The sequence below is a fragment of the Rhinatrema bivittatum genome, chromosome 16 (assembly GCF_901001135.1).
Source record: "Rhinatrema bivittatum chromosome 16, aRhiBiv1.1, whole genome shotgun sequence".
Classification (NCBI taxonomy): domain Eukaryota; kingdom Metazoa; phylum Chordata; class Amphibia; order Gymnophiona; family Rhinatrematidae; genus Rhinatrema; species Rhinatrema bivittatum.
In genome coordinates this window covers 8,043,903-8,059,658 of record NC_042630.1, presented here as the reverse complement: position 1 = coordinate 8,059,658, position 15,756 = coordinate 8,043,903, and the positions used below count along the sequence as shown (strand labels likewise).

Below are 15,756 nucleotides of genomic sequence, written 5' to 3'. Positions count from 1 at the left end.
GCTGGCATACAAGGAACTCAGACTGACCTGAGCGTGAATGGCTACTGGGAGACATCTGGAATGAATTCAGACCTAGCCAGATATGATGAAGGGTCATGAGGTCACAACGAACATATGGACCAACTATGTTCTCACAGAATCCGGTCTCTCGTCTGAAGAGGCCCAGTGTAACTGGATATTCCCATAAGATTAGGAGTGCACAGGAGTGCACAGGAGTGACAGAACAAAGGCCCAATCATCAGACATGTGGCCAACTGAAATTAATCAGCAGACACGTGGGTCTTCGATATGCCTAATTGGATCTCAATATGGGAGGTGGGACCAGGGAGGCTTAGCCATAGGTCGTATGATTTGGACACAGGACACGTGGTACCTGATACTCTATGCAGTCCTATTAGGGATCATTGTATGTTTTATCTATAAAAAGTCAGCCCTCACTTACAAACGGTGAGACAGACACACAGGAGAGCTTTCTCACTCTGTCTCCCAGACGTCTCATAAGATTGGCTTTTAATATTAAATAAACTTAAATTGGTTTGTATTAAAGTTGGACCTCTGTGTATTATTGAAGCAGCACAGTTAAGCTACTTTTAATGGCACTAACAAATTACACAGGGTAAAAACAGTATTTTAAATGTAGAAATGGCCTTTTTGGTAAAATTGCCTGCCCGCTGTGCAGGTAAACCTCTGCACATGTGCCCTTTTCATGCAAATGTTTACCCAGAATGAGTGAAGGCATTCCTGGGAGCCGAGTTGGGAGGTGGGGGGAGGGGGGAGGGGTTGCATTCACATGCATACTTTTGCACTTTTAAAAGTATGCACACAAGATTTCCTGAAAAATGTCCATGTGCACAATTCTGCAGGTGTGATTGTGTGCGGGTAGTGTCAGTGGGATAATCTTCAAAAGGGAAATAAGTGTATACTTTTCCTTGGAAAATTGGTGTAACTTATGTGGCATATTTGCCATCTAGTTTATCTGTCTGTTTACAAAATTACCCTCATTGTGTTTATTTCAGATTGTCTAATTATTATATGATTTCTCTTGATCCTGCTTCTGTGAGTTGAGGTTTAATGCTTGATAGAAAATGTTCACTTTCTTTTTTATTTTGACTTGCAATTATGTATTTTCTGTCTGTCCTTCCTCCAGGAATTTTTAACGAGATATTTTGTTAAAGTGTGTAGAAAGAAACCAATAAAGAATCTTCCTTCAGGGATGGATCTTTATTTTAAAACAGTGGAGATCCAGGACACAAAAGACCTTAGTCTTAGTCTGGGCCTATGGAAAAAAATCGTTTTTGAAGAAGGACCAAGAGACAAAATAATAACATCCATTACACGCAAGCTTTATTCTCACTAAAAAAAAGTGTTTCCATAATTCAGGTGCTTATAGGAAAATCCCCTTTTCTGAATCCCATAAAACAGAGAAATATTAGCTACTTATTCCTCCTGTATCCAAATGTAATGCACTTTGAGCTATCAATGAAAAGGCATGAGCTAAACCTAAAAAAAAAATCCCGATAACAAAAATAATTATACTGCAAATGGCAGAGGCCATCTTGTTTAACATGGCTGGCGATAAATGTCCGAGTACCTTTGTGACATCAGCCAGCATTGTGACATCAGTGATATCTCATTGGACATTATGCATTTCAGTTCATGGCGTTCGTTAGTATCTGACTGGCCATCCCAGCATCCCAGAGGCAGAACAGCACTACAAATTCATAAAACAAATATTAGATTTATGCAAAACCTCCTGAGAATTTACTTAGTAGCTGCTCAAATGAAAGTTGTATGTAATAGTTACTGACCCATATGTATGGTATCCGTTCATATATAAATGTACTAGTCTCTGTAATGACAGTAATAATAATAATAATGCATTGTTATATTGCATATAGATATGAAGCTTCATAGCATTTTGAATCCTGAGTCTTTGGGTGGCAAGAAAGTGAACTTTGTGAAATGGGCTCTTCATTCTCCATTTTAAAGTCTTGTCACTTTCACTAGTTCTGTGGTACAATATTTAGGCTCCTCCTTCCCCTATGCTCTAGTTATTGGATATGTAAGAGACCCATGAGTGCTACACTCCTGGGGTCTCCCTCTCTTACAGTCCATAATGAAAGGGAAATCCTCTAAGTAAAGGGAATAGAAAGGGGAGATCATTCCCACAGAACTCTTTGGAACATGCCACATGCCCTTTATTCATATATAGAGTAACTAAGCATTTTAGTCCAGTATTCTAATACCACATTAGCATAAATAATAAATAATATATAAAGTCCTGGTAACAAAACTGTAAGGCAATCATATTTTGCCTGCTCTGAATTAATTCATTAGAAAGATATTTTTCCTCTAATTAAACATTCATAGAATTATGAACCTGATTTTTATTGAGCAGTTTCTAACCCTTCTAATGGGGGTCTCGCTGATCTGGAGCCAGCACTTAAGATAAAGCTCTTCAGGTGAGAAAACTGCAGGTTTTAAGAGGATGAAGGATATTGTAGACTAGAGTCGTACAGTGAGTAGGATCTGTTGGAATGCCAGCCCTGAATAGGCTAAAACTCAACCATGATGGTTCACCAGTTTTGACATGGCTAGCAGTGGAGCTGCAGTCATCATCTGTCTTGCTTCCAAGAAGATCTGCCATGAGGAGACATTGACTGCTGTACTGTAAGTATTTTGTCATGTTCCTTATTTGGGTTGCACTTTTTTTTTTTTTTTCGAGCTGCCTGCAGTACTATTTCCATTCAAATTTCCGTTTAAATTTGTGTGCACACATTGCTGAATGCAGGACTGAGGGAGATGAGAAGGAGCATTAAAAAGTCCCTTTCGCATATCAGTAAGCATGACCTCAGTTCTCTGCATGGGTGTGTCTAAAGTCATAAAGAGATCTTAAAATCTGCAATCCCGTTCACTGGGATAGTGTGCGCTTTGACAAAGCAAATCCTTACCCGAACACGCCTTATTCCAGATCTTCTAATTTTACCCATGTAATCCAAACCCTTTTAATGGTCTAGAAAAATCCTTGTCCTATAAACCCCTTCTTCTCATATTGCTAGAAACCTCCATGGTCTTGCTAGTTAAATCTGAATGGAAGAAGTCTCTGGTCGCTATCTAGAAATCTCGTGTTGGGTATCATCCCTCATTATTTTTCAGGTTCAATTTCTTCTTCCTGAGTTTCAGAATTAGTGTAATTAAAGTGATGCTTTAGAGATTATCTGTTGCACAAGTAACAGATCTTTGTTTTCTAATTTCATTTTTATTTAAATGATTTCCACTCCAGAAAGAGGGTATTGAAGTGATTTCTCCCAATGTAGGCTCTTTTGACCATTTTAAGTATTCACTATAACTGGGAAAGTAAATCATACTGTAAAATATATTTTCCTCTAATCATATTGAAAATGAATGGATTATGAGACAGAAGACGTTATACAAAAAAAAAAAAAAAAAAAAATCCTCCTAGCAATAATACTATACTAACATTACTTACATTTATATAACACCTTTATCCAGACATGATCCCAAATCAAAATATAGGAGGAAGAAAGGTGGGAAAATGTCTTGTCTTTTTAAAGCCTTGCAAATTTGAGGTAGAGAAAGCAACAAGCAAGTGATAGAACAGAGCTTGGGACTGAGATCCAGGGAACTGCAAAGCACTTTCCCCATTAATATAGAAAGGCAAAAGGTGAGATCCAGAGTCTGCAATTCCTCAAGCCTTCCAGTGCAATGTTTAGTACCTGATTCACTGCAATTGAACTCTCTGGATCGGGCACCAATGTTCATATCCTCACCCCGTGATCTTTTTGTGTCATTACTGCAGACGCCCAACGTGCTATGAAGGTGAAGAATGAGACGTGGCTGACGGAATTCATCCTGGAAGGATTCCCGGGCTCTCCTCTGATGCAGATTTCCCTTTTCGGGTTGTTTTTTATGACTTACCTTGTCACCTTAATGGGGAACATTTTAATCATTGTGATAATATATCTGGACTACCGCCTGCACACCCCTATGTATTTCTTCCTGGCCAACTTATCCTTTCTGGAAACCTGCTGCATTTCCGTAATTGTCCCAAAACTCCTGATCCTCTTTGTGTCAGAGAAAAAAGTAATTTCATACGAAGCTTGCCTGGCCCAGTCTTATTTCTACTTTTACCTTTCCACCACAGATTTTCTCCTTCTGTCCGTCATGTCCATAGATCGCTATGTAGCAATATGTCGCCCGTTGCATTACTCCATCATCATGAGCAGTAGGGTTTGTGCTTGGCTGGTCATAGGTTGCTGGATATCTTCCTTCCTCTTTCTCCTTCTTCCGACTGTGCTGATCTGCCGGCTCCCATTCTGTGGCCCCAAGCTCATTAACCACTTCTTCTGTGACAGCTCAGCTATGCTGGCCCTGGCTTGTGCGGACACGCGACTCATTAAGGTGGTGGCTCTCATTGTATCTTCCGTTGTGTTGCTTGGCTCTTTAGCTCTCACCACCATCTCCTACATGCATATTATATCCACCATACTGAAGAAGTCTTCCAGGAAAGGGAGGCAGAGGACCTTCTCCACATGCGCCTCCCATCTCTGCATGGTCTCCATCACTTTCGGGAGTGCCATTTTTATAGAGGTGAGGCCGATGCAAAAGAGCCCTCTGGACCTGGACAAAATAGTGGTTGTGATAAGCAGTGTTTTAGCCCCACTTTTGAACCCTTTCATTTATACTTTGAGGAATGTGAAAGTCAAAGAGGTCCTCAAGGACACCTTAGGTCACCTTAGGTCACGGCACCCTTTCCCAAAGTGAATGATTTCTAGTAGTATTCATGTATTTATAACATGTCTGGCTTATTTAAGGAAAACCGGAATTCTTGCTAAATCTGGAAATGTTTCATTGGGCTAAGAGACGCAGCACTCAAGGTTCGGTGACATCTGAAGAAGCAAACGGTGGTCTCTAAAGCTCCTAGGCTGCTACTCTTACATTTGTCCATTGATAGTTTTCATAGCCTGTACAGAATTCAAAAAAGTGTGAGAAACTATTTTACTGAACACTAAAAAGTAGGAATTAATTCAAAATGTGTAGATGACTTTTCATTAGGTGTGTCCAAGAAACCAAATTTTACATCATAGTAGAATGTCATTGAAAAAGGGCACAGTGGCCTAGTGATTAGAGCAGGAGGCTGAAAGCCAGAGAAACCACTTTTCAAACCCCGGTAATGTTTCTTGTAACATTTGGCAAGTCACTTCACCCTCTGTTGCATCAGATACAGTACAAACTTAGGGCCTGATTCTCCCATTCTGGGGACAGGGAATCATCTATGATGTTCCTGAACACAATCTGCTTTGAGGTGGTTGACCAACCAGGAAACAATATAAATTTAAAAAAAAGAAGGGCATCTACAGGATCTTTCAAGATCTTCATTGGATACATTTTATTTTACAATTCTAGAGTAAAAGTTTCAGGAACCTTGGGGAAACTCAGCCTGCACAAATTTAGGCAGGTGAGCTTCAGAACTCTTTATGTGGACATACAGATGTTTACCTACGTAAAATGCTTGCCTTCCTTACTGCAGGTAAATTCCAGGGGAAAATTCCATTCCTGAAAATGCAGTCCAGATTGAAATTTTGAGCCAAAGCCTTGGGGGGAGGGGAGTGATAAAATCCCGCATGTTTATCAGTTTGCCCCATATTGAAGCAGTCTCTCTTTTGCCCAAGGATTTAATTTCCTGCAACTACAGGGAGAAGAAGATTTCCATTTGAAAACCCGTGGAAGCCAAAACTCACTGCTAATGGCACCAGGGGCTTTTTGCTCTAAATGCTCAATTTAAAAAATTGTTCAAAATGTCCTTAGGCTTTTTGCATCAGCGTTCTTTCTTCTGAGAAAATAATTTACCTTCTAGAGATTCCAAAAAAAGTAACATTTTGGGTAGCAGTTACTAGAAACTAACTTGCAGGCTTTTGGCAGCTTTGTTTACCCTACTCTAGCCTGAAATTTAAATTTGAGCTTAAAGGAATAAAAACGCACCCCTCTTTGGCCAAAAGATGTCACCTTGATTGGGATCCAACTGTATGTAAGGTATGTAAGTATAACATAACATAACATAAACATAATCCAAATTGCTATTATGTTTGTTAATCTCGTCCATTCCTTAACTTCCTACTGCATGAATAAATATTGGCAATTCGCTTTTACAGACACCTTGATTCTGAATCGATTTGGTCTTACTTTGCCTTGGGTTATCTGTTCAGAGAAGCTCCACTAGAGGGCACTCACACAGCGTTGCTTCTGAAGACTAGAGTCTTGCACAAATAACATCTGTTGATTTATACAGGTGTTTCCTTAACTTTTGTGTTGTTTTTTTTAACATGTCTTTCTCTAACAGGCTGTTTCCACTCTTAGATTTTTTTTTTTTGGTCTTTTTTTTAAAGTAAGGTCATTTTCTAATCTTGCCTGCACCTGGTCCTGCAGGACCGTGATGAATGATTACATAGGAGTAAAACTGATTTCTTCTTTTCAGGGCATATGCTGCTGGTGCCCTGCAGAGTAGCAAGACAAAAGAACAAAACAAGTTAGAAGTGAATTTAAAATACAGAAAAATTTGTCTTAAAGAAATGCAGTCACAAAATAACAAATAGACCCATAGCTTCACAGTTGGCTGAGTTAAAAAAAAAAAGAAGTTTCCATTCCTCTTCTTGCCTCACAAATCTACTTCACTTTTTTTTGAAGGAGTTAATAAACATGTGAATAAAGGTGAATCAGTAGATGTAGTATACTTGGATTTTCAGAAGGCGTTTGACAAAGTTCCTCATGAGAGGCTTCTAGGAAAAGTAAAAAGTCATGGGATAGGTGGTGATGTCCTTTCGTGGATTACAAACTGGTTAAAAGACAGGAAACAGAGAGTAGGATTAAATGGACAATTTTCTCAGTGGAAGGGAGTGGGCAGTGGAGTGTCTCAGGGATCTTACTGGGACCCTTATTGGGACCCTTACTTTTCAATATATTTATAAATGATCTGGAAAGAAATACGATGAGTGAGATAATCAAATTTGCAGATGATACAAAATTGTTCAGAGTAGTTAAATCACAAGCAGATTGTGATAAATTGCAGGAAGACCTTGTGAGACTGGAAAATTGGGCATCCAAATGGCAGATGAAATTTAATGTGGATAAGTACAAAGTGATGCATGTAGGGAAAATAACCTATGCTATAGTTACACATTGTTAGGTTCCATATTAGGTGCTACAACCCAAGAAAGAGATCTAGGCGTCATGTGCTGCGGCAGTCAAAAAAGCAAACAGAATGTTGGGAATTATTGGAAAGGGAATGGTGAATAAAACGGAAAATGTCATAATGCCTCTGTATCGCTCCATGGTGAGATCGCACCTTGAATACTGTGAACAATTCTGGTCGCCGCATCTCAAAAAAGATATAATTGCGATGGAGAAGATACAGAGAAGGGCAACCAAAATGATAAAGGGGATGGAACAGCTCCCCTATGAGGAAAGACTAAAGAGGTTAGGACTTTTCAGCTTGGAGAAGAGACGGCTGAGGGAGGATATGATAGAGGTGATTAAAATCATGAGAGGTCTAGAATGGGTAGATGTGAATCAGTTATTTACTCTTTCGGATAATAGAAAGACTAGGGGGGGCACTCCATGAAGTTAGCATATGGCACATTTAAAACTAATCGGAGAAAGTTCTTTTTTACTCAATGCACAATTAAACTCTGGAATTTGTTGCCAGAGAATGTGGTTAGTGCAGTTAGTATAGCTGTGTTTAAAAAAGGATTGGATAAGTTCTTGGAGGAGAAGTCCATTACCTGCTATTAAGTTCACCTAGAGAATAGCCACTGCCATTAGCAATGGTTACAAGGAATAGACTTAGTTTTTGGGTACTTGCCAGGTTCTTATGGCCTGGATTGGCCTCTGTTGGAAACAGGATGCTGGGCTTGATGGACCCTTGGTCTGACCCAGTATGGCATGTACTTATGTTCTTATGTTCTTCTTTGCTGATCACTGTAACCTGCCATATTCAGTGATGGATTACAACCCTGTGTTAGCTTATAAGTCATATGCTTATATAATTAATGTGTCTGATAAAAATGCAATAAAAAATGGAGGCTTAAAACTGTTTAGTTATAGAACAGTGAGGCCAGTGAATTAGAGATACAGCAAGAGAAACCGTGGAAACTGATTTCTCTGCACCGGTATTTCAGTGCAGGTTTGATTATCCACACAACGTGGTGAGTTGCATATTCAGCTCATGTATGCCAGCACTATGTGTCACACCACTGAAGCATTAGACAGATGCCTGCCACTGAATGAACATACGGTGGCTTCACCTGGTAAATCTGAGTCCAGGAACAAAGAAATGCAAAAGATTTACAGCCACTAGTGCTGATGATTTCCAGTAGCAATTGGATCTCAGGCTTTGACATATTTTTTTGTTTTTTTTAAATAACATGTTTGAAGAATAAATAAAACACACACAGAGAAAATACAACACATAGGGAAATGGACAACACATACTCTATAGGCCCCCAAAGTTTAGGTCTAAAAATATGGTAGATCCAATTTTATTTGAATATTACATAACAATATATTGGGCCTCATTTTCTAAAGTATCGCAGGCCTGCGATACTTTAGGGAATGAGGGGTGGGGGTCCGAAACAGGGGGTGGACCTACGCTAGCCGGCAGCGATCGCACCGTCGCGGTGCGATCACTGCCGGTTTCGCACCCAATAGCACCACCATAGAAGGTGTAGCTATTGGGCGCGAACTTGGATGCGAAAAGGGCCTTACCTTTTCGTCGTCCATGGCATCTTCGCGGAGTAGGCCCCGGTGACGCCCCGACTCCTCCTCTTCCGGGGCCGACTCCGCCCCCATTTTGGTATCACACACGATAAGGGACATTTCGAGTGCGAAACATCCCTTATCGCATGCGATCCCTATGGAAAATGAGGCCCATAGTGTTGCCTGTGCAATCTTTGACCAGATTACCTGTACATGCAAAAGAAAGTTCAATTTTCAAATGTGTATTTGATATTGGCAGAATAATGGGGCCACATTATGGATAAAGCATAGATGTTAACAATTTACTACTTATGTATTAGATTTTTTTCCCTTGGTATTTTCATTTAAACAGTCTACAAAACATGGTCCACATCGGGGAACCATGAACTCAATTGAAAAACGCATTACTTAGGTTTGGATAAAGGCATTGAATGCTTTACCAGCGAACAGCTCGGAATTGTCAGCACCTTTTTTGCCAGATCGCTTTGTGCTCTCCTATTGAACTGGTGATTTGGCTTTCAACTTCCCTTTGTATACCATATGCCAATGGACAACTCTACACATGCTGCTAATTGCTCCTGTTAGTGACAGAATGTTGGGACATATAGGTCTGCTCATATAGTTTTATGGCTGTCATGGACATCAAGACTAGCAAAGCTACGAGAACTAGAAAGTAAGGATGAGTAGCACTAACCTGGATTTCCTGACTTTTGCAGATGTAAATGAAAAGTAAAAAATAGAAATATACAAAGAAATATGCACCTAGTATCTACAAGGAAATTTGTGCTATTATTAGTAGTCTTACTTTCAGAAAAAGACCATGAAAAATGATGAGCAAAAAAGTAGTCCTGGTCATGTAGTCACTGGTTCTAGCCTCCTCACACTTTCCATCCTAGACACTCATTCTCCCATACCTTTCCACTCTCTCAACAACATTACCTCATTCTGTCACAGACTCACTAACCCTCCCACTGCTCTCATTTTGCATAATGCATTGTACTCTTATGCACCAAACTCACTTTATGACACTTACGCATAGATACAAGAACACTGTACTTAGATTTTGTAGAATGTATAATATTTTGTTGAGCAATATAAGTATTCTTGGGAGATGCTGGATACCCGTTCTCTGACAAACTGACCACCAGCATCTGGTTTGTATACATGAACTGATCCTTCTTTTATAGGTAAAATGCAATACAGTACTAGATCAGAAATTCTGAAGTTGCGTGACCACCTGGAGTATTATTTACATAGGTTGTCATGTCAACAGCATGATAGAGTATCCCTAAACTATCCTGACCAGTTCTCCAAGTTGGGGCCCATTTACCATCATCTTTAGATAATCCTTTGCTCTGTTAAAATCATGCTGCTCAGGGTAATCGTTACATCTTAGGCTATGTTTACAGATGCCCCTGTTACAGTTGCCCCTGTAACCAACATTCTAGCCTGAGGTTCTAACCATTGCCTTCTGCTCTTGTGACCCTATAATTAGACATCACAAATTGTCTCCAGCTTCAACTGCTGTCCAGGTGTCCTTGGAATTCCTCCAGGTCAGGCTCAGTTGGCATTTAAAGTTCAAATAGCCAGAAAGGCTATGATAGCAAAGGATTCTGGGTCAGTTGCCATCTCCATCTTGGTCTCAAGCTCAGGCACACATATCAGTACTGAGAACCATTAAATAAGCATCCTGGAGTCATTTTGTAATTTATGTAGGTGCTCCCAGCCATTAGTGTGCATTAAACACCATCAGCTCATTCTCTTGATTGTTAGGGTAAGCAAGTGGCTCATGCCACTTAGTCCATTCTCAGCACTGTCTGACTCAATGGGAAATGTGAACATTGGCAAAATCTGTAAAGATTTGTAAAGATCTGTAAAGAGCATTCTCGGTAGCTGGCCCGCAAATATGGAACTCATTACCTACTCCCCTTTGTCAAATCTCAAATCCAAAAGAATTTAAGAAATCACTAAAAACCTATCTCTTTACAAAAGCATTTGTCACCCCAGATACAAATCTTTCATAACTACATTATACACAGCATTCTTCATTATGTACTCCCTATCCAATTTGAATTGTCTTTATTTTCTTATTTCTTGTTTTTAAAGTTAGATATATTTTATTATTTTAAAATATTTGTTTTGAGAGCTACTCATGGGACCATTGGCATAGTTCTGTAGAGAATAATTTAGGTAAACTGGTTTAGCAATAATATGGAAGCTTTAAACAGTACAATTAAACCAATGTTGAAAACCATTGTATCGTAGACAGGGTGTCTTGATTTACAGATTTGAGAATTCCTTTCTTAAATTGCTGACACTTAATCAGTTAATAGTGCCTTTAAATACAAATATCCTTATTCAGGTAAACAATGTATCCTATTGGTGAAAAAATGCAGTGAACAGTGCTTCTTTGACCATGGTTTATTCAAGTGGATAACACCATTGAGTAACCCCAAATATCTTGTTTTAATATAATTTCATGATTGTATCTTTCTTCTTGCTTTTATTTTTGTTTGTTTATGTATATTGTACACTGTTTTGATCAATACTTTATTGCTAGATGATATATAAATAATTTTAAATAAATAAATATCCATGAATATCAATCCACTTTGTTCCATTGTTGTTACAACATCCTGAGGATAGCTGGAGGACCCCATCTTCATGCACAGATACTCATCAAAGTCACAGTAAAGAGGTGCATTCCAGCCTGACAGATACAGCAACCAATTTATTCATGCAAGGTAATTATATAGAGAAAATGTATACTGCTGCAACTGTGCACACAATTATCTACACAATAATTCACATGGATATCATGTCCCTGCTCCCACAAGATTATGCAAAATCATGGCCCAATCCTTCATTTCCCCATGCAGTTTCCACTGAGTGCTGCTACCTTCAGTCATAATGCCTTCTATCCTCTGGCATCTTTCAGGTTCTCTTTCACCTTCTCATTTCAGAGAGTGTAGTTGAAATGGTTAAAAAATGGTGTGACCACAGCGTACAGCATGTTCACCATCTCGTTGATGTTAAAAGGAAAGTTCTGTGATAGCCTCACATTCATAAACGTGCAGCTCCCACAGAGGCACAGCTGGAAAAGGCCTTGCTTTTCCCTTAGGCAGAAGAGTTCGCAGAATGGCAGGTATGATATAAGTGTAAGACACAGTTGTCAGGAAAATTATGGAAGCAAAGGGGAAATCAATTATTTCAATGAGGACAGTGTCTGTGCAAGTCACTTTCAGAAAGGAAATGCCTTCATAGTAGAAATGATTAATGACATTGAGCCCTCAGAAAGCATGGCAACATCTGATCATAGAAAGATCAGAAAAGCCTAATCCATGAGCCACTGATGTCCATGGCAAACCATGCTGTTCATGATAGCAATAAAATGCAAGGGTTGCAGAGGGCACAAAGCAATCCAAGGATATGATGGCTAACAGGAAGACCTCTATGCAAGACAGTAAAATAGAATTATGTCTGCACAAAGCATCTCTGGAAGGAGAAGGCCTTGCTTCTGGCCAGCAAATTGGCTAGCATTTTGGACACATTAACTGATATGAACTAAATTTCCAGGAAGCAGTTCTGAAGGAAGATGGGAGGAGTTAGGGGAGGGGTGGCAGGAATCTATGTGTTTGAAATGATGATGAGGTTCCCAGTCATGGTTATGAGGTAAATCACCAAGCAGAACTGAAAGGAAAGTTGGAGAATCCAATGAGGATGAATTCAGTTACAGTGTGTGATTGGCCTTTCCCATGTCATCTCTGTATGGTCTTCCAAAAAAATAATGGCAGTTTAGAAATTATGTCAGTTACTATGGAGCAGCACCAGCCATTTGGATAAATCAAAACATTTCCAATAAATTATACATGCACTGTAAATGATAAAGAGCTACACATTACAATTTTTCCACAGTTCATCGTAGAACTGGAGTCATGCCAACTTAAGTATTGAGTTTCAGAAGATAAATAGGATTGGATCTGGCCAGAACTAGGATGGGAAACCAAGGAGCACTGAGTGCTGCATGAAGTGATGATGGTGATTTAGTAAGGGCACTCTAATCCCTGAGACGTGTTGAACCATGATGTTAGAGAGGGCATTCTTCCTTCTGAGTCAGTACTGAACTAACGTCCCATCATAGAGCCCAGGGACCCAAAGCTTAAGCGAGTTTTAAGGTTACAAAATCAACATGAGACCACACTACAGCACTGTAAAAACAGTTCTTTAAGCCACCTTTCAGAGCTACTCATGGGACCATTGGCATAGTTCTGTAGAGAATAATTTAGGTAAACTGGTTTAGCAATAATATGGAAGCTTTAAACAGTACAATTAAACCAAAGTTGAAAACCATTGTATCGTAGACAGGGTGTCTTGATTTACAGATTTGAGAATTCCTTTCTTAAATCGCTGACACTTAATCAGATAATAGTGCCTTTAAATACAAATATCCTTATTCAGGTAAATAATGTAATCTATTGGTGAAAAAATGCAGTGAACAGTGCTTCTTTGACCATGGTTTATTCAAGTGGATAACACCATTGAGTAACCCCAAATATCTTGTTCCAGAGCTTCTTTGTTAACATGGCCCAGAGACCTAAAAGATACTTTTACTAGGAATCGTGAGGCAATTCAAACTTAACCTAAGTTAGAAACAAACTGAAGAGATTCAGAGAGGTTTTCCATATATTGAGTCATTGACTGATCTACATTAAAAATCATCCTGGAAACCTCTGAGCCAGTTTTGAAAAACAGTCAGACGTTTTAATCTAATTCTCATCAGAATTTGGATTCAGAAACTGGAACAAAAGAAGTGAGTGGGGACCCTTGCACCAAAATTGATTTATGGCTTAATGACTACTATAAGCAAACAACAATCATCATTGTCAATACTGGGCTTCCTTAATTTTATTAGCCTTACACTTTTAAATTAAAAAAAAACATCTCATAAATTTACAAGGAATGTCTCTGATGATATGGGTCAGTGCTGATGATCAGGTTTGTGTGATTGCCTGTTAAGGGGAGGAAACCAATGGAAGCCATGTGTCGATAATCATCTGTGCCTCCTCTGGTTTCAGGTTTAGAAATAACTTTTATGAATACTCTTTAGTAACCCAAAGAAACCACATCTGGGGCCACTGCCTGAACAAAGTTTCACATCTCTAGCAGTTTCAAAACCAAGAAATGTATTCATTTAACATGATTTTGTTGAGCGGGGAGAACAAACATGGAAAAGCTACTTAATAAATGTTAATGCTCTTGATATGTCGTACAGTCTTCACTCCTCTTTCTATATACATTTGATTTAGAACCTGGAAAACATAATCTGAATGCCAGCATCTTAAATCAGATTGAATCCAAAGCAAATCTGTAAAAAAAAAAAAAAAAAGAACTACCTTCAGATATTTTAGAATGCATTTCAATCAAGTTAAGTACTGTGGCTCAGACTATAGTGCTCTCACCATGGATTGGGGGATCTGGTTTGCACCCCCATCTATCATGGCTTGTAGGAGCTGGTGTGGAACATGGTTGGAATGATCAATATTGGGGAGGGGAGAAGATCACCATTTTCATGGTGACTTCTGCCACCCAATGAGTAGCACTGAGGGTGCAACTCAAAGGAAGAATCCCTCCAGCCCCTAGGACTGGCAACGGGTTTCTGTGCCACCTAAGCTTTCCACCTGAGAAGGAAAGTTTCAAGAAAAGAGACAAAAAGAGGAAATACAAAAAAGATACTTATACAGAATGTATATGAATAAATTGTAGGCAGCTTGACAGTCAGATTGGAAGTAGGAAGAAAGAATCTGTGTATCATAAACACTCAGGTGCAAGGGCATTTTTCCATTTATCTTATATTGGTCTTCTAAATTAAAAGAATGATGCCTTTTCCTAACAGCATTGCACAATACACTCAGTGTATTCAAGGGTCCATCCAAAAGGTGGAAAGCTATCCCACAAAAAAGTCTATTCTCACATCCAGTGCTCCTACCATGTGACAGGGGCCGGCCAATGGCACGGATACCCTGTCACATGCTAAGGGCAAAGGGCCATTGGCACCATTTTGATTAGTGGCAGCCGACGGCCCGAGAGCAGGAGATGGCTCCCGGAACCCCCACTGGACCACCAGGTACTTGTAAAAGGTTTTGGGGGGTTCGGGAGGGTGGGGGAAGCTAAGGGAACAGTTTTAAAGGGTCGGGTGGGTTTAGGGATTGTTTTGGTGTGCCGTTTTTCTCACCCTCCCCCAAAACAATAAGAGAACCCCAGGAACAAAATCGTGGGGTTCTCTTATCGGGAGCCCCCCGATTTCTGACGATTTTGAAAATATCATCCGATATTTTCAATCGTCCGAAGCCTGATTCACATCCCTACTGGTGAGTGCCATTGACCCCAGCTAAGAGTTATGGTCTACCTCTCTCTTTTGCATGCTTGCACACAAACACACACACACACACACACATACACACACATATCCAAGCTGGATCTTGCTGGTCAGTGTTAGTTGTGATGTCATGCCTATGGCATGAACCAATCCAGAGTCATTCAGCAAAATGCATTATTTTTCACACCCAGGTTTAGAGTGCATCAAGCTAGGGTGATAGTACATTGTAAAATCTCATCTTTGTGTACCTTTCTCATTCCAAATCACTTCAAATCTTTACTGATGTGTGTGTACTGTGCTTTTTGTACATCTGACTGGGCATGTAAAACTGCACCACAAACCCTAGACCACCACTAAAATCTCACTTCGAATTCTAGATGACCCTCCTATAGTGGTATACATAGTTCACTACTATGAGAGCCTTACAAAGTGTTTCTCTCTCTCTCTCTCTCTCTCTCCAGGAAATATCATGTGTGACAAATTTAACACACATTGCAGTAACTCAAAAATTACCCTAACCATGTGAAATTTATAGCATTTTGATGAATCTAGGTGAAAGATTGTTCAATGTAATTCCACACTTGACACTCTTTGAAGCATGGGTGCTC

At 39.6% G+C, this 15,756-nt stretch overlaps 1 protein-coding gene across 1 annotated transcript; it reads left to right on the top strand.

Moving 5' to 3' along the window:
• The first annotated feature begins 3,834 nt into the window (after positions 1-3,834).
• LOC115078525 (olfactory receptor 6M1-like) lies at positions 3,835-4,785 on the top strand. The gene has a single exon (XM_029581447.1). It carries the CDS (start codon positions 3,835-3,837, stop codon positions 4,783-4,785), a length of 951 nt encoding a protein of 316 aa, XP_029437307.1.
• The last annotated feature ends 10,971 nt before the right edge of the window (positions 4,786-15,756 follow it).

What these genes read in the sequence shown, in the direction of transcription:
- LOC115078525 (XM_029581447.1), top strand. Translation starts at nt 3,835, where the DNA reads ATGAAGGTGAAGAATGAGACGTGGCTGACGGAATTCATCCTGGAAGGA.